The sequence below is a fragment of the Cyprinus carpio genome, chromosome B10 (genome assembly GCF_018340385.1).
Source record: "Cyprinus carpio isolate SPL01 chromosome B10, ASM1834038v1, whole genome shotgun sequence".
Taxonomy (NCBI): domain Eukaryota; kingdom Metazoa; phylum Chordata; class Actinopteri; order Cypriniformes; family Cyprinidae; genus Cyprinus; species Cyprinus carpio.
In genome coordinates this window covers 12,887,742-12,911,456 of record NC_056606.1, presented here as the reverse complement: position 1 = coordinate 12,911,456, position 23,715 = coordinate 12,887,742, and the positions used below count along the sequence as shown (strand labels likewise).

At 35.9% G+C, this 23,715-nt stretch overlaps 2 protein-coding genes across 2 annotated transcripts in view; both read right to left on the bottom strand.

The window, feature by feature from the left end:
• Nucleotides 1-138: 138 nt before the first annotated feature.
• Nucleotides 139-10,454, bottom strand: slc9a6b (solute carrier family 9 member 6b). The gene is made up of 16 exons (XM_042732590.1): nucleotides 10,074-10,454; nucleotides 6,042-6,241; nucleotides 5,834-5,911; nucleotides 5,602-5,678; nucleotides 5,402-5,514; nucleotides 5,177-5,282; nucleotides 4,130-4,271; nucleotides 3,925-4,030; nucleotides 3,299-3,387; nucleotides 3,072-3,185; nucleotides 2,874-2,985; nucleotides 2,638-2,791; nucleotides 2,528-2,558; nucleotides 2,288-2,373; nucleotides 805-910; nucleotides 139-671 (listed from the first exon to the last, which is right to left on the bottom strand). Exons 1-16 carry the CDS (start codon nucleotides 10,342-10,344, stop codon nucleotides 378-380), a joined length of 2,079 nt encoding a protein of 692 aa, XP_042588524.1. The 5' UTR covers nucleotides 10,345-10,454; the 3' UTR covers nucleotides 139-377.
• A 1,265-nt stretch (nucleotides 10,455-11,719) lies between these two features.
• LOC109097991 (synaptojanin-1-like) overlaps nucleotides 11,720-23,715 on the bottom strand; it is a 28,186-nt gene continuing 16,190 nt past the window's right edge. Inside the window, 14 exon segments of the mRNA XM_042732589.1 lie at nucleotides 11,720-14,919; nucleotides 16,183-16,481; nucleotides 16,921-17,107; nucleotides 17,200-17,246; nucleotides 17,564-17,602; nucleotides 18,565-18,696; nucleotides 19,731-19,916; nucleotides 20,016-20,178; nucleotides 20,296-20,374; nucleotides 21,146-21,231; nucleotides 21,233-21,362; nucleotides 21,576-21,693; nucleotides 21,805-21,961; nucleotides 22,053-22,211. Coding sequence (XP_042588523.1) covers nucleotides 14,131-14,919; nucleotides 16,183-16,481; nucleotides 16,921-17,107; nucleotides 17,200-17,246; nucleotides 17,564-17,602; nucleotides 18,565-18,696; nucleotides 19,731-19,916; nucleotides 20,016-20,178; nucleotides 20,296-20,374; nucleotides 21,146-21,231; nucleotides 21,233-21,362; nucleotides 21,576-21,693; nucleotides 21,805-21,961; nucleotides 22,053-22,211 — 2,571 coding nt within the window. The 3' untranslated portion in view covers nucleotides 11,720-14,130.

Sequence of the window (23,715 nt, the reverse complement as noted above, 5' to 3'; positions counted from 1 at the left end):
TTTATGTATGTATGTACTGTGTACATATATCTTATTTATATATATAATATATATATATATACATATATACATATATACACATACACAGAGAGCCACAAGTTATGTAAGACATAGAAATGATTAATCTGGACACATCAATGCATTCACAATAGATGCAGACTCAAACACAAAATTTATTTAATTGCGATTTTTTTTTTTTTTGGGAGAAATTAGGAACAGAAGGATTAGCAACCACAACCACTGTACACCAGTGTGTAGACAAATAAATATATATGGCACAATATAATAAATCAATAAAAGCATAAATATTTTAACTTAATATTTTGTGAAAGAAAGCATCACATAGAGGCCAAGAGGTTAGCAGCTGTCTGGCAGGCTCAGACTCGGTGGCGCAGAGGGTCCGACAGGGGCGGGGATGGCGGAGGAGGAGGGAATGACGTCAGTGGGTCTGGAGGCTCATCTGTGGGGAGAACCAGACGGGTGCCTCCGAACACAAGCTCCCTGTCCAGAGGATCATCTGAGGTTCCTGCTAGCAAGTAAAGCCCAGCCTGGCTGGTGGAGGTGGTGGGCATGCCATGGGCATCTGTGCTGACCGTCATGTCACTGTACATCAAACCACCGCCGTCATTCAGAATCAGTTCTGTGTCTTCATCATTTAACTGACCAGCATCCTGGCAGGAGGGGAAAGAAAATCCATGATTTGCATAATTCTGATTACACTCGGTACTCGTGTGCTCATGTGATTTTACACATTTTTACACTGCAGTATGAGCCGATAGCAGCTGAATGTGTTCATGGGTTTACCTCATAGGCTTGTGTGCTGGTGAGACAGCGTGCTATTGGACCACAGCAGGCCGGCAGAGTGGAAGTGAGTGGAGGCCCGCTGTGAGTGAGGAAGGGTTTTAAATAACTGGACCACATTGTTAAGGATTAAACTGTATTTAAAATTACATAAATAAGTATACTACTCCTACTTATTATTAATTACACTAAATGAAGTCTTGTATGCTCACCAAGGCTGCATTTATTTGGTCAAAAATGCAGTAAAAACATCAATATTGTGAAATATTATTACACTTTAAAATAAGTGTTTTCAAGAGTGTTTTATATATTTTAGAATGTAATGTATTCCTGTGATGGCAAAGCTGTGGTTTCAGCATCATTACTCCAGTTTTCAGTGTTGCACGATCCTTCAGATATACTGATTTGCTGCTCAAGAAACATTTCTTATTATTATGGATGTTGAAAACAGCTGTGATGCTCAGTGTTTTTGTGGAATTTATGATACATTTTACTCAGGAATAATCTTTTGTAACATTGTAAATATCTTAAGTGTCACTTTTGATTGATTTAATGCAGTTAAATAATAATAATAATAAAGAACTGCATTTATTACAAACCAATTTTTTGTATCATTATAAATGTCTTTACTGTCACATGCTATACACACATATAATCACATATATTGAACATTTATTTTATTTTGCATTTGCAATTTACCATTTTGACCATTTCATTTCATATTTATTTCTCACTGCTTCATAATTTATATACTGTATGCCTATTTATACTTCTGGATGAATGCTCACTGTATTGTATTGGCTTTGTACCTGCACTTTGTGCAATGCCTTATTATAATAATTCTCAGAATTATAATAATCATTTGCAAGGGCTGTCAAATTTTTTAGAGCAGTGTTTCCCCCTGGGGGTTCGTGAAGGAATTGCAGAGGGTTTATGATTTTTATGAAAAGCTAGTGATTAAAACTGTAAAATTAAAATGAATAATTTCACAATTAAAACAACCTAAAAAAACTTACAAAAAAAAGATGATAACTAATAAATGACATAAAAAAAACTTACAAAAAAAAGATGATAATTTGTTCACCTGAATATCATGTGACCATTAAATGACATCAGAGAAATGTGGTGGTAAATTATTGAAACATTAACTTAAAATCTCATACTTGGCTGACAAAATACTTCCCTGTATTAGTGAATTCCAGATAAAAAAAAAAACAAATCTAAGCTTGATATAATTTTTACTGCAGATCACGAGTGCCCTCTACTGTTAAATACGCCGCATTAAAGACATACAAGAATATTTTTTTTTTTTTATTTTTTTTTTTACCAACATACTGTTGGAGATGCAGAATATATTATGTTTGCCAAAGATTGTCTAATCCAATATGAAGCGTGTGAAGTCAAAAACATTCTTATTTATAAATAAATCATGTTTTAAGGGACAATTTAAATGTTGATACAACTAGGCAGAACAACTGAAGGATACTTGTGGTCAAACGTGTACCATAGTCTGAACGGCCAGGCACTCTCATGCTTTGTACTTCTTTGTGTCATCCCATCCGGTGCTGTGACCTATACGAGCAGAGAAAAAGACGAGATAAGAGAGCTAACGTAGTCTGTTACACTACCCTTATGTGTCAGGTTTGTACAGTCAATATTTGATCATTAAACACTGATTTTTCTGATATCAACTGTTGCATTTTGAGCAGACATGAGTAGAGCTTACCGAATTATCTTGATCTGTGTCCACTCCCACTCTGTGGAAAAATAAAGTGATTTAGACAAAAAACAATTAAAGACAACATAATTTACTTTAAGAATGAAACTGAGACTCACCGAATCTGCATAAGTGACAGCACGGGGGTCGTCCCGCCCCCACAGACCAACACAGTGAAGAAAACGATCAGTAGGGTGGTGGAAAACATCATCTGCCTGGCGTATGTTGCAGTGTCCCTAATTGAGAGGGCAAAGGTCATTGCCCCTCGGAGCCCTGTGAGGGCAGTGTGACATCAGAAACAAGAGAAAAAGGGGCATTGGGCACTTCAATTGTCTCTGATCTCTGCAGGTATTACCTGAAAACATCATGACGTGTTGGAAATTGGAGGCGATTTTATTCTTGCGGCCCAAGTTTAACAGGAAAGACAAGGGGTAGATGTTAGCCGCCCTGCCAAGAAATATAGCCAGCTACAAATGAAAGCCACTGTTAAGGGTAAAGTTTATCTGTATACAATACATGAGTGAAGCATAAACATCTTGCTACTTAAGGATACAAATGCACCTATGATGAACAAGGGATTGAACACATGGTGCTGGAAGGAGAAAAATGTCAAGCCCATATAAGAGAAGATGAAGTTTTCGGCCAGGAAATTCAGCAGCTCAAACAACTGTTAGGGGAAATGGTGGACAATACTATCAGTATGCAAATCTTAAACACTCAAAAACAGAGAATTCTGAACTATGAGATGTCCCATTTAAATAGAAATAGTTTTGGTGTTACCTGTTTGGTTCTACTCTTCGATTCAGCAGAAAGGTTGTTGTATGTATAGTGAGCCTGAGTAATGCCACAGAAGAGCACTGCAACCACACCTAAAAACCAGTGCTATTTCAGTGTTATTTATATACTATTATAATATTTACCAATATTTTGAATTCACTTTTACGTTTATAATTTCAGTTTCATTAAAATTTCAGTTTATATTTTTGTAATTCTATGTGCTGTATATATATATATATATATATTACTCCAGACTATCACACACAGTCTAATATGCTGATTTGCTGCTCAAGAAATGTTTCTTATTATTCTCTCATTATTATGTTGAAAACAGCTTTTGCTGCTTAATATTTTTGTGCAAACCGTGATACATCAGGGTTTTTTTTTTTTGACCAGAAATGCAGTTTATGATCTTCACAGATGATGCTGTACAGTAATGCACAGATACAGATAAATATTTGACCATTGAAGTCACGACTGACCAATTAGAATCCAATATTCCTGTTCTAAAACAATTTAGAGACATTACCTACATAGACCAATAGTATTAATTTTTCCAAGAAGTAATATGCAGCATGTAACTAAACAAAGATTTTAGAGATCAGAGATCATAGTGTTGCCATAGATACCTGTGAAGCCGCAGGCCTCAGCCAATAGGAACGTACTCCAAGACATGAGGAAGAAAAGGGCCGTTTCCAGCAAAGGGAAATCTCTCAGCTTAGTGAACTTTGTGACCTAAACAACAGCACATATCAATGGATTAACTACCTTAGAATTTAAGGGTTTTTTTATGTTTATGTGAATTAAAACAATTAAATACATAAAGATAGATACCAGAGCTGTCATGACTCCAGTTGCAGCCCCCATTGCAAAAGACCCACTGAAAAATCCTAGAAAGACACCCAGTGACTTGAGCAGGGCACTGCCGTCAAATGTGTGACGATTGTCTCCCTCAGGCTGGTATGCCACTATTGATCTGTCAGTAGGTGAGAAAGGGTTATAAATAGTATGCAGCACAACTGTTTTCAACATTGATAATAATAATAAAAAAATGTTGCTTGAGCAGCAAATCAGTATATTAGAATGATTTCTGAAGGATCATGTGACACTGAAGAAATGATGCTGAAAATTCACAATACATTTTTTTTTATTTTAAATTGTAATATTTCACAATATTACTATTTATACTGTTTTTTTAATATCAAATAAATGCAGTCTAGGTAAGCATCAAAACATTTAAAAATGTTCATTCAAAATCCTATTAAATTCGGATAAGACAGAGATATTAGGTCTACTTATTGGGCCAAAAAACAGTACACAGAATCTCTTGTATCACAATTTGCAACTAGACGGATGTACTGTTACTTCCTCTACAGTCAAAAATATGGGTGTTATATTAGACAGCAACTTGTCTTTTGAAAATCATACTTCCCATGTTACAAAAACAGCATTCTTCCATCTTAGAAACATTGCCAAGCTACGAAACATGTTTCCTGTTTATGATGCAGAAAAGCTTTCATGCATTCATGACCTCTAGACTGGACTATTGTAATACACTGCTAGATTGTTCTGCATCTTCAATAAACAAGCTACAGGTAGTCCAAAATGCAGCGGTAGAGTCCTTACCAGGTCAAGAAAATATGATCATATTACTATTTATATTGTTCTTTGTATCAAATAAATGCAGTCTAGGTAAGCATAAAAACATTTAAAAATGGTAGTGTCAAAATCCTGTTTATTCTTGATATGTTAAAAAAATAATCATAGGATGAGATTATGTGAACACAGGAATCTACAGCCCTGAGGATCTAAAATGAAAGTGTGTGTGTGTGTGTGTGTGTTTGTGTGTGGTTTTTTTTGCACATAAGGGTGTGCACTTACGATGACAGGACGATGGCCACAGCATCATTGAGGACACTCTCACCAAACATCAGCGCGTAGAGATCCACGTCAACCTTCAGCTCATTGAAAATGGCCAGAACAGTTACTGTAACCAATTAAAACTTGTGAAGACTCAGATTTTGGTTATGAATCAATCATTATTAATTTGATTACAGTTTAACATATTAAATATACGATAATCGAAATTTAGTGCAACATCGATACCTGGATCAGTGGCAGATACAATGGCACCGAAGAAAAGGCAGTCAGTGAAAAAGAAATCCCCTCCAAGCTGACCAATGACTTTCATAAACACCACACAACCGTACATCACCAACCTGCACAGAGGATTTTATGAATTATATCATATATAATGTTACATTTACATTTATGACAAAGCTTCTTTTAGAAAATTCATAACTAACCCTGTAACAAAGCATGTTGTCAGTGTGCCCACAAAGGCATAGGAGAGGATAGACCCCAAATTTCTGAAAAAATGCCTCTAAAAGATAAAACAAATAAAGAAATTATTATTAAAATGAAACAATATAGCTCAGACACACTGGTAATTGATAAGAGATAGAACTTCTAATAAAACAAGCTTTTCTTTCAGATCTTCTAACGTATCTTGTGAAATTGTTATAATCATAATCTTACTCGTTTGAGACTGTATCCTGCATGAAAGATGATGGGTGGAAGCAAAATGTTGAAGAAAACCTCAGGATCAAAAGTAACCTAGAAGCAAATTATAAGTTTGAGAACAAAATCTTGTACCCCCAAAAAATACACTCATATCCAGTAGGAGGAAAGAACAAGTAATGCGTTTTGTGTGTGTGTGTTATTGTAGAGGATTTAACAGCAGTACCTTCCTGAGCATCTCTGCATTTGGCACATCATGGCCCTTGCTGTCCTGGACCTCTCCTTTCAGGCTGTACTCATAGAATCGGCCGCTCACGTTCACCAGTATGGTGGTGGGACTGCTGTTCACGGCACAAGTCAAGGTGACGTCACTTAAGTCTTGTGGCAAATGGACGCCAAAGCGCAGAATTATACCCACAAACAAACCTGAGGACACAAAACATATTTCAAATACACAGCATGATTAACAAATCACATACAGAGATACAGAAAAAACGAAAGATAAATATAAAGATAAATACTTTAAGAAAAATTCTTTATTTGTATTAAATATTATATTATGTATTAAAATGTCAATTAAATTAAATTAATTCAGATTTTAAGTATATACATTACTTATTAATTTGTTTGAAATAGGCTTACATATAGTAAAACACATCAATTAAGACTTATATTAAAGATTTAAATTTAGATACATTACACAAAAATTCCACTGAAACATTTATATGTATTACATTTATTAAAATGTAAAATTCATATTTAATATTTCAATTCAGAATTTCAGATTTTAATTTTTTAAGAATTTCATTACACAACAATTGAATTAGCCTAAATATTGACTTATACAGTATATATAATGCATTAACCCTTTAGCTGCCCCACCAAGAAAAAGGCATTTGAAAAAAATTTTGTTTGCATTTCTTGTCTCATGTCGCTAGTTCCCTCAATGTATTTTTTTACAACACATCCCATCATTTTTTAAATATCGGCCTCTACCAAATGGTTGATATGTCACTTAATGATAAAAATACCAGAATTCATACACATACTAGGAAGATCAGAAAATATGAACTATAATACTAATTTATTTAAAAACAATCAAAATAAAATAGTTTTGTATATTGAATCTTCTTTATTTATTGAAGTATGCCATAAAATATTTCAGGTTTTCATTTTAACACAGGAAATTATACGTTTTCTTGTTTTTCAACAATAAATAAAAATAAATAGCAGAAATAACTAAATGTAACAAAACTAAAGGCATTACATTCTTTCTGCATTCAAAAACTAAAAAAAAAAAAACATTGCAAAAGAAAGTAATATAATGGCATGTCAGGTTTTTATGATTCAAGAAACACGCCATCAAGTGTGGAAGTGCAAAAGGATTTTTTTTTTTTTGATAAATGAACATTTCTTTGTAAACCAGCAATGCTGTGTAGTGTAAGCCAACATTAGAAACAATCCTTCAAACACTATAACACACTAGGGATTGTAAAAGATTTCAGCAACATCTCTTACATGTTAAAGGGTTAGTTCACCCAAATATTAAAATTATGTCATTAATGACTCACCCTCATGTCGTTCCAAACCCGTAAAACCTCCGTTCATCTTCGGAACACAGTTTAAGATATTTTAGATTTAGTCCGAGAGCCTTCTGACCCTCCATTGAAAATGTATGTACGGTATACTGTCCATGTCCAGAAAGGTAATAAAAACATCATCAAAGTAGTCCATGTGACATCATCACTGCAGTGTTGTGAACGCGCTCACAACAGACCCGGAAGAGAAGAAAATGCTGAATAAAGTCGTAATTTTTGTTATTTTTGGAAAAAAAATTATTTTCGATGCTTCAACAAATTCTAACGGAACCTCTGATGTCACATGGACAACTTTGATGATGTTTTTATTACCCTTCTGGACGTGGACCATATACCGTACATACATTTTCAATGGAGGGTCAGAAAGCTCTCGGACTAAATCTAAAATATCTTAAACTGTGTTCCGAAGATGAACGGAGGTCTTACGGGTTTGGAACGACATGAGGGTGAGTCATTAATGACATAATTTACATTTTTGGGTGAACTAACCCTTTAAAAGGTGCAACATCACGAGTGCTTCCTGAACATGAGAATCCCCCCTTGTTTCTGGTGATATGCTGCAAAGCATTCTTGGTTTGCGTTCAAGCACCTGGGGTTGGGGGAACTGTTTTTAGAGTGTGTTTGCCTTTTCTTCTTTTCTAACATAGAAGCTTAGTAGAGGATGTGCTTGTTGAGGGAGCATAATCTTCATCCAGGGACTCAAAAGAACTGTCACCAGCTACCTCTTCTCAGATGGGGTGATAATCCAGATCCTTCATGTCAGTGGTTCTCAAACCTCTCCATGAAGTACCCCCAGCACTGCACATTTTGTATGTCTCCTTATATCTGACACGCCCACTTCAGGTCTTGTAGTCTCCACTAATGAGCTGATGAGTTGAATCAGACATACAAAATGTGCAGCGCTGGGGGTACTGCAGGACAGGTTTGAGAACCACTGCTTTATTGGGTCATCAACATCAGAGTCCTTGGGGGTTTTCTGGTACAAGGGCCTGAAGAGTGTGCATTCTTGTACTACAAAAACGGTTGACATCAATCTAGTAATCGTAAAAAAAAAAACAACAAACAAATAAATAACAATATCTTACAATTTGAATACTGTTAGTACACCAGCATTTGTCATTTAAGAAGTAATTGCCTCTGATAATTATGATTTCCACACATTAATTCTATTAATTAATTATATTTACTTAAAATAATAACCAAAAGTGGCAAAAAAAATACACACTTAAGAAATTATCTCAATATGTTAATGAAGAAATAACAATAGATGTGTCATATTCATAGCTATGAATGATCAGAAGTTTATATTTCTCAGCAAATAGTCCATTCTGACTGCAGAAATGAATGATCTGAAAACATTAGCTGAGCTTTTCTACATTTACCATAAAGTGACAAATCAACCGTTTGGTTGAGCACGTTTTTGAAAAATTATTAAAAACATATTAAAGTTTTTTCATGGCACCAAGTAACATAATTTTGTAAAGTTAGGGCTCTTACAGTGTAATATGTCAAAAAAATATGCTTACCTTGTAAAATTTCACCAAGAACGGATCACTTGGCAGGAGTGATCTCTTTGTTTCTGACATCCATGTTAGAAGAAGTATTGCAACAAGTGCTGTTGATTGACACTCTGACATCTAGTGGATTTTTTATTTTTTTTTGGCATAACATACCTCAACCTGATGGTAGAGATGACTCAATCAGCTTGAGTTAAGTTAGGTAACGTTACTCCTCTCAATAAAATATAGTGACTCAAAATGTGTTCAACCATTTGGTCGAGCAGGCAGTTTTAAGAATAAAATATATAATTTAAGACCAATATTTTAGGTTTAAATTGAGATTTACTACAATTATTTATTTAAATTTAAGTTTTTATTACAAAATAATTAAATGTGCTGTATGTAGGATTGACACCGAGTGGTTGCACTAGGTATTGCAGTCCAAATTCAAAATATTGGAGAGGGTTTTTTTCACACGGCCCCTCCTCCTCAGACTTGACACAAGCAGGTTGCCAGATTGACGACACAAACAGGAAGGACCGTACTTGACGATGGATGAAATGAAATATGCTGTGTTTCCACCAACTGGCAACCCGGGGTGCCGAAATACAATTGGGTAAACTGACAGTAGGCGGGTTTCACAAACCAAAACAGAGACCGACATTCCGGCCGGAACAAACATTTTCAAAGAGAATAACAGACTGTAGCATTGTTTTATCAGATAAACGAGTATGTTAACTTAGCATATTTCTTAAATATCTGCAAACATATTATGGTATTTTTATGCTTTGGTAGAGTCAAAATCTTACATACAGCACCTTTAAATTAAAGAATGACTTAAATGTATTACATTTAATAAAATTATTTAGTTAAGACGTGCATTAAAAATTGTATTTATATTTTTAAGTATTAATTGCGACAAGTAATTGCGACAAAATAATTCCAATAAAATAGATAAATCCTCACATAAATCAGGTTAAATTGAGCAACTCTGTAAATCTGTCAAAACTAGGAAAGGTTTCGGGGTATTTTTTTTTTTTTTTTTTTTTTACATTTGTCCTATATTAGTGGCTATGAGTGTGTGCATATTTCTGGTGCCCTCCTACACAAGGTTCCTCAATGTGAACTTGAATATGATTATATAAAATAAATAAATCTCACCATAAATCATAGCCAAACCGGTCTCATGTAGGAACCTGAAGCGGCGGTGTTTGAAGAGCCATATCGTGAGGATAGTGAGTGTGAGTAACGTGATGAATATCAACAGATTGGCGCTGTCCTGCCTGTGGCTTTCCTCGGCTTTTCTCTCCGTTACCACATTCACCATCTCCGTGTTCTCAGCCAGACTAATGACAGCAAAACACAGCAGGCAGAGTAAACGGGGGAGCAGAAGAGCCCCCGAGACGGAGGTGCGTCTCCTCTGGCATCCCATGACTGTGTTTGTGAGCTGCTGTGGTGTTTCTGAGGGAATCACGGTGATGTATTTACCTTCACATAGCGGTGTGAACACAGAAGCAACAAGTTTGACAGAACATCCCCCGCTTGACCTGAAGTAAGATATTACAGAATAAAAGACCTTGCTGAATAACTGTATTCATTTCTGCTTATAAATCGCTGCAAAATAGGTCCCAAAATGGTTAAAACTCACGTTCCTTAATTAAAATAAAGCTCAAATAAAATATGAATATGAATTATACAGATTAAAAACTTAAACGAAAATTAGAAATGTTGTAATTGACAGCTAACTAAAATAAGGCGAATTTACTAAATTTACTGTCATTAAAATTATACATAGATACACATACACACACACATATATGCTAGATGAATATCGTGATTGTTCTGCTAGATTGTTCTGCATCTTCAATAAACAAGCTACAGGTAGCCCAAAATGCAGCGGTAGAGTCCTTAACAGGTCAAGAAAATATGATCAAATTTGCCAAATTTTACAGTCTCTGCACTGGCTACCTATTAAAGCTACAGTCTGTAACTTTTTTTTGTGTTCAAAATGTACAAAATTTATAAAGCAAGTACACCATGAATTCATTTTCAAAACCGTATTTTTGGCTTGTCCTGAATCACTACGGTACACCTACAGTAAGTGTTTATATTCTGACTATTTAGACTGGTTCGGGTATGCGCCGCTGCGGAGTAGCCCAGTACCTGCGTGATTCGCCATAGACATAAACAGAGAGAAGTAGCTCCGGCTACAATGTTCTTCCGCAAGACCATAAGCTCTGTTTATTAACCGATAGAGCGCCAAAACGTACGGACTGTAGTTACAATAGTATCATACCTGCAAGACCCTTAATGGTTAATCAAATGCGTACCTAATTAGTCAACTCAGACACACTCTCTCTGTTTAAATCATCTCTTTGGCCAAGCATTAAAATAATGTATCTCACAATCTTGTACTGCAGTTATATCTGATCAAATGCACATTATTTTTCCTTAGCTTGGGTTAAACAAATCATTCTTGCTTGGTTGGAACAGCAGCTACGCTAATTATGTCTCTTTGTTTCTCTGTTTCTGCCACGGGATTGACATCACACGCATTTTGTTACAAGATTGATTGCAACATATAATCATTGCTGTTAATAATGTTCATCGTCTGATTACGTCATTAACAGATTTACTGTACATTTTTACCATATGTACATAATCTTGACATAGTCACCACTGATAAGCTACTACTATATTGTAGAAACTTAATTTCCTGTAAAGCTGCAACGATTGTATCGTGAAAAGCGCTATACAAATAAACTTGAATAATATGATTACTGCAGCCAATAATTAATAGCAGTATGTTTCATGTTGAAATACATTTATTATTGCATACATACAACATCAATTGCTCCATACATAAATGTGCACTTTTGGTGTGCACTTAAATTACAGATCGAGAACTTGTTACTGAATTGCAGTTTTGTGGTTTGTGTATACATACATATAAGGTTAATACCACAGACCTGTTTACTACTGGCCTAAAAGCTATAAAGGAATTTCACAAAAGGAGTAAATTCCTATAAAACCTTGCTTCTCATTAATAACTGGCGCTAGCAATGTCAAATCTAACGCTTTCATTACATACAGAACACCTGAACAAATGACTTCTAATGCCTTTGAATGTTAAGTGGTTACATTGTGTTCATCAGTCATCAAAAGAAAAAATAATTATTATTATCCACAACCTGATACTTGTCTATATTCTGGAGATATTCACAGTTAGTGCTTTGGAATGCATTTTGGAATGGTTTTCTCATGCATTAATTCACACAATCTTGCTGGCTGGCTTCTTCTGACCCATTCCTCAACCAAACCCCAAAAAGAGACAAACTTTTCAGTTCTTTTAAGCTCCAAAAATAAATCTGCAATGCTTAAAGCCAAAATATGTTGCTCAACACGTCCCAGGCGAACTTTTAAACAGCTAGTGCAGATGTTTAAGTTGTACCTAAAATGTAAACAAGAAACAAAAGCACAAGTAAAATACTTCTTTCCTGAAATACATACACTTTAACCAAGAATGAATCATTTCAGTATGCCCTTGAGGGACATTAAAAACCTGCATAACAGGAGTAAATCGACTGCTCGCATAAAACAAGTGCCTGAAGGCTGATCATTCACCCATAATGCATCAGTAAAGTCTGGAATGCTATACAATTAACAAAAACAACTGAGGCTGAACCATGATATGCTTCCTTAGAACCAAATAAACACCTTTGGGGCCTTTGTACTCCAGACTTTTATCAACAAGGCATTGTTACAAAAATGTAGCTTTCAATGTTACAACATTCATAATCCATCTTTTTGCATTACCTCTCAAGATTACACTATATTTGATAAATATTTCTCTCAAAATCGGTTCGATGACATAATGCTATAATGACTCTGGGGTCAGCAGACTCATAAGATATCCGAATCCCTCAATATGGTGATGCAAACACGCAAAGCGCACTCGCACAAACAGCTAAAATGCACAGAAACAGGCGCCGCACTCCAAAATACAGCACAGTATTCCTCCACACGACAATAAATAGATTTATCAACAACCTGTTCATCGAAATTAAAAAAAACACAATTTCATTGAGCGAATAAGTACACATTGCACAAAAGAAAGCATGACCAAAATCCTGAATGAGGAACCCACCAAATCAAACACACACAACACATTTGTTTAATACAGCAGTTTTTGTTGTGAGCTTTGGATCAGATGAAATGAAAGCACATGTATATACAGTGTTGATACATGAGAGGAGCCGCTGTGACCCTCATGCTCCACTCGAAATGTGTGTTTGAAAGCCTAGAGGACAGAGCTCTTCAGTGCACTTTAGATATGGCATGTATACGCTGTAAATATAATCACAATTCAGAACTACTTTACATTTTTCCCCACTAGGAAGACATTTATATAATCACTATGAATATGTATAGAAGATATATTTCAACAAGCTAAGCACATCGGGCGTGCTACAGGATGCACGGGGGTCTTTTGCGTGACAACCCAGAAAAATAAAGACTCTTGTTTTGAGTATGCAGTAAAGCACAGCAACAGTTAATGCTGCAGGCTCTGAACCTAAACGTAGGCAATAGACACATTCATAATGAGTTTTACAACAAACAAGTATCTCTGGTCAAGCCCATTTTACGGATATGATGGCGTAGAACACGTCAGACACAGCCAGGCATTTTAAATCTGTGCGTTTGATAATAACAAGTTTTCTTATTTGCACTGGGTTACAGAATAAAGGGATAGTTCACCAACGAATGATAAATTGCTCACTCTCATGTCTTTACAAACCTGTTAAATGTTCTTTCTTCTGTGGAACATACGAGAACATATTTTGAACAATGTTTCAACTGGTTTTGCCCATATAATGGAAGTCAATGGGGTCCAAAAAAAAATAATTTTTTCAAAATATCTTTTGATTGAAATTATCTATGAGGGTAAGCAGAGGATGAAACTGAAATATGCCGGTTATGCATATTAATATGCAAATGACAGGTTTTTAGCCCAATATTTTAAAAACTGAAAATATACTAACAGACGGTGTTGATTTCCTCTTGGTTTCCCATCTACGTTGGGCTAAAAGAAACGGTCGGATTTATTTCGGACAAATGGGTCCACACTTCCAACACCACACTTTTATACAAACCATACACTTATTATAGATACACAATAATATTTTCTCTGTATTTTACATACACGTTCTCCACTGTATCATCTCTCTGTGAATTCATTTCTGGAAGGGATGTGGGCGTTTCTGATGCTGGTATTAGTACTGGTTGGGATCGGAGGAGGGATTGTGGGAAACGTGGAAGTGGGAAGAGACGCCCAGTTGCTGTTCATGCCAAAGCCTGTGCTGGGGAGGCTGCTCTGGGGTTGTGGGAAGGGAACGGATGAGACTGTGGGTATAAGCGGCGGGCCGGTCCCACCTGTGGATGGAGCCTTCATTGAAAGGAAGTCTGAATCGTCATCAAATGTGACCCACTTTTGGGTTTGTTTGGCTGGGGCTGCTGCTGGAGCAGGAACTAAGGATTGTTGTCTGGAGAACGATGGTGGAAGAGTTGAACTCTGAACCACAGCTGACATGGCCCTGTTGAGGCCCGACCTGGCCTCTTGGGCCTGCTGCTGGGTGTAGAAATCGGGCGTGAGAGATCGGCGTGGGGAGGACAACAAGTTGCCAGTGAAAGGGTTGGTGCTGTTGGGTCTGGGTTGGGCTTCTGTGAGGAACGGACTGGGGGATGAACGGAGGGTCTCTTGGGATTTGCTGCGGGAGGGAAAAGGGGGAGGCAGGAGACATGGAGTGCTGCTAGTGTCCGGAGCTGAGTACAGGGAGAGGGAGCTGGGCAACGTGGAGGAAAAAGAAGGGGAGGGGGTGGATGAGGAAGAGGAGCGAGGGAGGGAAGCGGAGAACGGTGAATTTTGGAAGAGGGACTGGGTGTTAAGCATGTCGAAGGGGTCTAGATTCCATTGTGCTTCTCTTTGGACTCCATTCATGTCCTTGGCCTGGGGAAAGAAAACACACAAGGGCTACATTATGAAATCAAACTTACAGTTTAGGGAGAAGCTACAACACAATGAAGTTGCAGAATTAACATGAAATCAATTTTTATTTTATTAAATATATATTGTGGAAAAATTATAGTCTTTGTAACTTTCCTTAACCCTCCTAAGCTTTTCAAGAAATGGTCACACCTTTGCTGTTTGGAACATTATTATAATTTGTTTTGTTTTTAAATTCTACTAAACTAACTTTCCTGAAGGTCATTTTTGAATGCTGTAAAATTTAAACTCTTTTTAAATATATGATATAACATTAAAGCAGTAACAATAAAATTATAAATTTCTTTTGATATTTTAGATCAAACAATTCAGTAAATTGGCACCAAACTACACAATGCACCTTTAAATATTCTTTTTCACTCACAAATATGTATCATTACATATACAAAACAACATTTCATGTTGACTTTTAATTATAAATCATGTGTTTGTTACAAGTTTTAATAAAATGACTTGTTGGTTAAAACATAAATGGTGCAATGGCAGACCTTAAAATAAATCAAAATCAGAAAGATATGAATTTTGTTTATTAAACTGTCTAACGAAACAATAAAAAACAACATTATACAACATCAAAAACATAATTAGTGTGCAAGTCTACTAGAAGTAAAGTGAAGCTGCTTTATTTACAGTTAAAAACAAAAACAGACAATACCCACAACGAATACTGGATGACACTTTCCTTGAACCCCCTGTCAGAACAACATCTCAAACTCATAACCAGGTATTTTTTCTCGAAATTGCAATATACAATAATGTCAAGGGGTTCAAGTTAAGTTTACACTTCTCTGATATTTAAAATAAAAAAAGGATAAATTAAAGATGGAAACGGGGAAAAAACAACTGTAACATGGAGGATCCTATATGTATGAGCACCCCATACATTGTGACTACAGGCTGTGGTGCCATGAAGACAACGTAAAGACTAGAAATTACTTAATCCAGTACCTGTCAACCTGAGGATTGCTCCTGCTAGTAAAAGAGAGAGACATATGCATCAAGAAGAGCGAAACATGACTACAATAACCACCTGGAAAAAGTCGATATTACTAGAAAAGTAGAAAAAGGAAGAAGGAAGAGGCCCCTAAAGCTGGGTAATGACCCCAGGATGGGCTCTTATGGGTACCTGTCTCTCTTTATCACAATTAACTGTTGGGCTTGTGATCTTGACATCCATGCAGATGTGGGCAGAGAAAGAGGACTAACCTGAGATGTAGGAGCAGGAGCAGACTCAGCTGGCAGTGCGTGAGAGGACCGGCTCCGGGGTGGAGGCTTGGGAGATGCCAGTCCGGGCTGAGAGGTGGCAGCGGCTCCAGCAGACGCTTGAGGAGCAGGCTGAGGCACCAGCGGGGCAGGCAAGGTGGGCTGCATTGGTGGAGGGAGCTGGGCTTGTATGGGTGGGGGCAGTTGAGGTTGGACTGGAGGCTGCATTGGCGACATGGACTGGGGCTGCATGGGTGATGTCATCTGAGGCCTCATGGGACCTGGCAGTGTGGGGGGTGGACCTGATGGACAGACACACAGCATTATTACATGATAGAGAGTTGTTAAAATGAGGTTGTGAATGTACCTTTAATATCTGGTTTCAGTCAGAAATATGTATTATTACAGATGTAAAAAAGGGTTAAAAATGAATAAAAACAAAAACAACTAAAAATGACAAAAACACACTATGACTAAAACTGTCAACTTAAAATGAAAACTGAAAAAAAAAAAACTGGTTTAAAATACTAATAAAAACTATAATAGTATCTCAATTATACTAAAAACACCCTGACAGACCTTATTATAAATCAGAATCTGAAAAATCTGAATCCTATTTACTGAAATGTTCATTATAGAACAAAAAAGCGTTGTAAAACATAATAACAATAATAAAAGAAAATGTAAAACAAAGATGTTGAAGAAAATATTCTGAAAAGTCATTAGAAGTGTTGAACAAACCCAGAGGGAGTTCAGACGGTTTGCTTTGGGGTTCAGGAACGGGTCTTGGAGCTCCAGGGTGATTATCAGGTGAGGGTCGTGGGGCCCCAGGATGCACCTCTGCTATGGGTCTGGGGGCCCCAGGATGAGCAGGAGGAGGAGGTCTAGCCTGAGGAGGGACACTGATGACTCCTGCTCGAGGTGGGATCTAAAGCCAAAAATATAATTTTAACATGGTATTTTACTTTTATTTAACAGTATTTTTTTTTACTGTTTTTAAATATTATTTAGTCCACCCACCGGCCGTGGGGCACCTCCAGGGGCTGATCCGGTGGCTTGACCTCGACCTGAAAAACAGCCAATGCAATAATCAAACTTTCAGTAATAGTTATATGAAATAAGTAACCTATTGGCACAATTTCTACAGAACAATACTTTACATACTAAATTTAAAGAGATGCTTTAAAAGTAAGCTTGGAAAATGTCAGATCAATGATCCTGTAAAGAATGTAGCTCTATTCTGTGTTGAAACTAGCCTGGGGTTAGAATATTCTGGCATGAGGAAGGCCCAAATATGTCCTTCAATGAAATCTTCTGTCAGTTACAGATGGTTGATGTTATTTTGGAGTGCTGATGAGCAAAGGCAGAGTGTGTAGGAACTCACCAGCTGCATCTGCACGTGCTAATGCTGGGCTTTTTTGTCCTTGTCAGCATGAGGGAAGAATTATTAAAAATAATCAAAAATAATTTTCTGTTTCGTAGCATCTATTTTAGCTAGGGAGAAAATATATCTGACCCAACAGACTTCTTACCTGATGGAGAGATCATTTATATCATTCTCTATTCACCTAATTCAACCCATCACTTCACACTGAAACACTAAACTAAAAGAGACTTCATGCACTGCATCATGACAAGATGGAGAACCTAAACACCCCTGCCCCATTAGTCCATATCTCTTAGCAAGTGCAGGAGGTCTCAAGTGATCAGGTGATCATCACACACAATAACAAACACTGCAAAAAAAACGTCTAAAACCTAAATTACCTTCATTATCAGTCAAATCAAACTCTAGATCGAGAGGCTCAGCGAAGACTCAAAAGAAAATTCACAATGTTTCCAAAAAATATATTATAAACAAAAATCAGTAATGAAGAACAAAATCCATATAGCAAAATCATTACTTAATATTTCATATTTAATATACCACAAAAAGCCAAATTTACAATGAGGCTCAGGAAAAGCATAAAGAAACACAACCAAACGGACAAACCAAAGTCAGCTAGACATTTTTCGCTATGCCAACCTAATATAAGGTGCAATTAACCAAGTCAATAAACACTAAACAACATTAAGCTAATATTCCACAGCTAATACACAGTGCTGGTTCATGTACAGAATTACCTGCTGAACCTTTCCTAACAGGTGTGGGACTTCTGCCTCCTTTAGAAACCACAGGACATTGTGAAATTAATGAATGAAATAAAGTAAAACAAAAAAACAAGTGAAAACATAGCATCTAATGTAGTGCGCTCATTCATACGGGTGCTTCTAATGCAGATAAAACTCGTGACTTCTGGATTTTGACTTCTGGTCAGAACAGATTTTTAAAACCAAAAATCTGTCATGCCTGTGTAAACATTTACAAAGATTTCACAGCTGTACCTGAGGGTGGTGGTGGGCGCTGCGGAGGTGCAGGCCGGGCTGGTGGGACATTGGGGCGTGGAGGAGGGGGACGTTTTGGCTCTAGTCCCTGTGAAAAGAGAGCTCCAGCTGGCTGACCATCAACAGGAGAACCTGAGCAAAGAGAGAGGGAAAAAACATGCTATTATTAATGTTGTCAAATCAACAGCCCAAGGGATTTAGCTCAGCTCACAGCACTGCAAACCACACAGAAGCCTTGAGACACACACACACACACACACACACACACACACACACACAACACACACACACACACACACACACACACACTATGAGAGCTCAGGAACCACTGAAGCACATCAGCAACACCTCTGCAAACAGCACTCTTTACCTGCCAGTTCCCTTCTAATGGGTGCTGGGCTCAATCCTCCTTTTTGCAGTGTAAAAAACAAAGAAAAATGTATGTACTGGAATTTTTATATGTTCCAGAGTTTGAGAAATTAAAATTTTTGTATAACTCTGTAGATTGAAATCTACTACAGAGTCACAGAAGAGAACTAAATATTAAAATTGTGTTTTTTTCTTCTTCTACTTTCCTGATGCTTTATGTAAATAGATATATAGTTTGGGTTCTGTAAGATTCTTTTTATGTTACTAAAAGAAGAACCGTATGCACACAAAAGCTCCATTTATTTGATTAAAATATTTTTTTTAAATAAAATAATATTATGAAATATTAATACAATTTAAAAAAAAAAAATATATATATATATATTTATTTATTTTAATTAATTATAAATTGTAATTTATTCTGGGACAGCAAAGCTAAATTTTTGAAATCATTCTAATATTCAGATTTTGTGCACAGGAAACATTTTTTTTATTGTCAATGTTGAAAACCGTTGTGCTGCTGCTTAAAATTTGAAACAATTATACATTTTTCACAGGATTCTTTAAAAATTAGAAAGTTCAAAAGAATTGCATTTATTTGAATTATAAATCTTTTCTAAGATTATAAATGTCTATACTCTCACTTTTGATCAATTTAATGCATTATTGCTGAATAAAAGTATTAATTTCTTTCAAAAAATTTTAATCTTACTGACCCAAACTTTTGAACAGTAGTTAAAAATAAAGATGTAGACAAAAAGTGATATAAATCCATAAGAGTATGTTCATAGCACTACCCTGTGGTGGTCCAGCTGTGCGTGGAGGGGCTCTGCTGGGCCGGATGGGGGGTGCAGGTTCTCCGTGGGTAGGAGAGGGGCAGGGGCTGGTGCGTGGGGATGTGGCAGGAGACGCGCCAAGATCCATGCCTGCTCCAGGCTGCAGGTGCTGGGGAAAAATCTCCTCAATCTCCTCATCCACATCACCTGTCAACACACCGATAAAAATCTAACTCCATACTGTTCCAGAGTTCCACAGATTCCTGTTGAATTTTGGTACCATGTAACCCAAAAAGGGTGTCACACCTTCCATGTCATACTCTTCTCCCATGTCAGAGTTTTCTGCCAGCAGGGTGGAGCTGGTGGATGTTGGCATGCTGCCGCAGATTCTCTCCACACTCATTTCCTCCTCTAGACTCTTTATCCATCCTGGACTCCTCAGACGGATGTCTATGGTCTTACCATTTACCTGCATGCAAACACAAAGAGGGATGGTAAAAAAGGTTCCATGCAATATATACGTGCATGCAATTTTTTTTTTAATTGTCAATATCTAATATGTAATCTAAACAGTAGAGTCTCTTACGGTAGAGCCACTCAAAGATAGAGCTGCTAGAGCAGAATATCCCTCCAAAAATGTCACCCACATTTTCTCTTCAACAAACTTTTCAGAAGAAAAAAAAATTATTTATAATTTATGTATATGCATGGATACATATACACAGTATGTATATATATATAGATATATATATATATATTATATATATATATTTATCACATTTTGCTATAAGTTTGATTGCATAATTGCTGTTAATAGTGTTAATCGTCTGTTTGTTTTTACGTCTTTTTATTGATTTTTCTGAACATTTCTGCCATATGCACATGAACTGACAGTCACCACTGATAAGCTACTACTAAAAATGTAGAAACTTAATTTTCTGTAAAGTTGCTTTGTAATGATTTGTATCGTAAAAAGCGCTATACAAATAAACTTGAATTGAATTGAATTGAATTGAATATATATATACATATATATATATGTATGTTACAAAGAATGTTATGTTCACCAAGGTGGCATTTATTTAATCAAAAATACAGTAATATTGTGAAGTATTATTACAATTTAAAATTACTATTTGCTATTTTAATATATTTTAAAATTTATTACTGTGATGGCTAAGCTGAATTTTCAGCAACATTACTCCAAAAAAATCATTGTGATACGCTGTTTTGTGCTTAAGAAACATTTCTTCTTATTATTTACATTGGGAACAGATTCTTTAATGAATGAAACTTTGAACAGCATTTAATTGAAATAGAAATATTTAGAAAATGATCAATTTCTTCATTGTCACTTTCGAATGAAATTTTATATAACAATTTAAAGAGCAATTAAATATAATTGGAATTAAATATATATACAAAATAACCTGTACCTGATAAGAATAACCTCGCCAAAATTAGCAAACTTGTCCAACAGTCATCAATCACGTGGATCATCAAAGTAGTAGTCATCAGGGACCAGACGTGCAGAGAGAGACGAGGATGGTGCCATCTGGTGGGCCCTGCAGGGCGATCACTTCCTTATAAACCTGGTGTCTGGCCTCTGGATCCACCTCAAGTAATGTCCACATCTATGATGGCCCAACAGGCCTTGCAAGAAATAAATGTTAAGGGTACAAGAACAGCGATTGCTAAACTTAAAGTACCTGTGGCCCACACAAACAAATGCAAAATTTTAACAATTACTTGCAGTAAAATAAATACATCAATTAAAAAAAATGAATTGACTGCCTTCTGCAATACCACTAAACACATCGCTGGTGCAAACTTGAAAGTTGTTGTTCTGGTATTAGTCTCTCTCACCTGTGATCAGAGGTTTTGAGCTCTGCTCTGCTGTAATATTTGAGCTCTCCAGGGCTCCATGGATACTGATCTTCCTCATTCACTGGGGCTCCTACTACATTCAACTCCAACTCTTCCGCTGTAATACACACAGGCAGATCTAGTCAAAATTCTTCAAGGAAAGCGTAATTTGTTGCTGCATTTCAAGTTCGGTTGATGGTTGAAGATATGTTATTAATATAATTCTCACCAGTTTTATCAAAGTTCCACTTCCTTCTCTTCCACAGCACACGGTCAGTCCACGCTGGTGTCCGGCACTTCTCACTGGTGTCGTAGTCCTCCGAAAACAGGTCGTATTTGTAAGTGGGGGCAAAATCCAGCTTCCCTTCAATAAAGCCTCTAAAAACCTGAAATATGAATAAAATAGAGAAATAAAAATAGTGACAAAAAAAAAGACATGTTCCACTGATATAGCTGTTTTTTTTCCCCCTGATATACCTGTCCAGCATTCTTCTGCTCTACCAGTTGATCTCCAGCAATCAGTGCATCCCAATTTTGCTGTCTGATCAGCTCCTTTGTCTCTTCATTAGGAATATTTATTCTGTAGTTGAAGTCTCCACACCAGAAAACATAATCATGCGAGTACAGGAGCCGGCCCTAAAAATAAATAAATAAATAGATTAATAACATATTATTTATTAATTCTTTTTAATATGTTTTTATTATGTCATATAAAATAATAAATATTAATATTATATATTAATACCTATTATAATGTAGTTAAGAACAAAAATAATAATTACTTAAACATGTATTATATTTGTTTTTATGATTTATATTATATAAAAATAAATATAAATAATATAACATGTTTAACATTCAAGGTATTTAAATATTAATAATTTATAAGCAGTAATATATAAGAATTATTATTATAAAAAGAAGAATAATAAACTCATAAAACGGAACAGAACTAACAGATATTTTTTACATCATAAATGAATTACCATGGGGAAGGACAGTTTGCGTGCAATTTCATTGTAGTCGTCGTTCCTCTCTTTGACCTGTGATTGGCCGGCAGCAAAGTGTGAGCACACAAAGCAGATGCTGGTGGTGTGGAAGAGCATTGCGTATAGCCACACCCCCTTTTTACCAGTGGCTCCGCCCAGTCCAGTCTTTAACTGTGTCCTACAGCACATCCCTATGTGAGGAAAACGAACACACAACTCCTCTAGACTCTTTATCCATCTGGACTCCTCAGGCGGATGTCTATGGTCTTACCATTCACCTGCATGCAAACACAAAGAGGGATGGTAAAAAGGTCACATTAAGGGTTCCATGCAATATATACGCAGTAAAAAAATTTTTTTAATTGTCAATATTCCAATATGTATCTAAACAGTAGAGTTCTTACGGTAGAGCTACTAAAGATAGAGCTGCTAGAGCAGAATATTCCCTCCCAAAATGTCACCTACATTTTCTCTTCAACAAAACCTGTTCAGAAGAAAAAAAAAATGTATTCATATAATTTATGTATAAAAATGGATACATATACACAGTATATAACATATATATATATATATATATATATATATATATATATATATTTATCACATTTTGCTATAAAGCTTTGATTTCTGTACAATTGCTTGTTAATAGTGTTAATGATCTGTTTGTTTACGTCTTTATTGTGGTTACAAAAGACATTTTCTGCCGCTATGCACATGAACTGACAGTCACCACTGATAAGCTACTACTAAATATTGTAGAAACTTAATTTTTCTGTAAAGTTGCTTTGTAATGATTTGTATGCATAAAAAAGCGCCATACAAATAAACTTGAATTGAGATTGAATTGAATTGAGATATATATATACATATATATATATGTGTTACAAAGAATGTTATGTTCACCAAGGTGGCATTTATTTAATCAAAAATACAGTAATATTGTGAAGTATTATTACAATTTAAAATTACTATTTGCTATTTTAATATATTTTAAAATTTATTACTGTGATGGCTAAAAGCTGAATTTTCAGCAACATTACTCCAAAAAATCATTGTGATACGCTGTTTTGTGCTTAAGAAACATTTCTTCTTATTATTTACATTGGGAACAGATTCTTTAATGAATGAAACTTTGAACAGCATTTAATTGA

Bases quoted from the DNA above. Each gene is read 5' to 3' on its own strand.
- slc9a6b (XM_042732590.1), bottom strand. From the start codon at position 10,344: ATGGGATGCCAGAGGAGACGCACCTCCGTCTCGGGGGCTCTTCTGCTC. The intron at 4,031-4,129 runs GTATCTATCTTT...GCTGTTGTTTAG, and splicing joins CTGGAGTCATGACAGCTCTG to GTCACAAAGTTCACTAAGCT. The intron at 2,559-2,637 runs GTGAGTCTCAGT...ATTTTTCCACAG, and splicing joins CTGTCACTTATGCAGATTCG to AGTGGGAGTGGACACAGATC.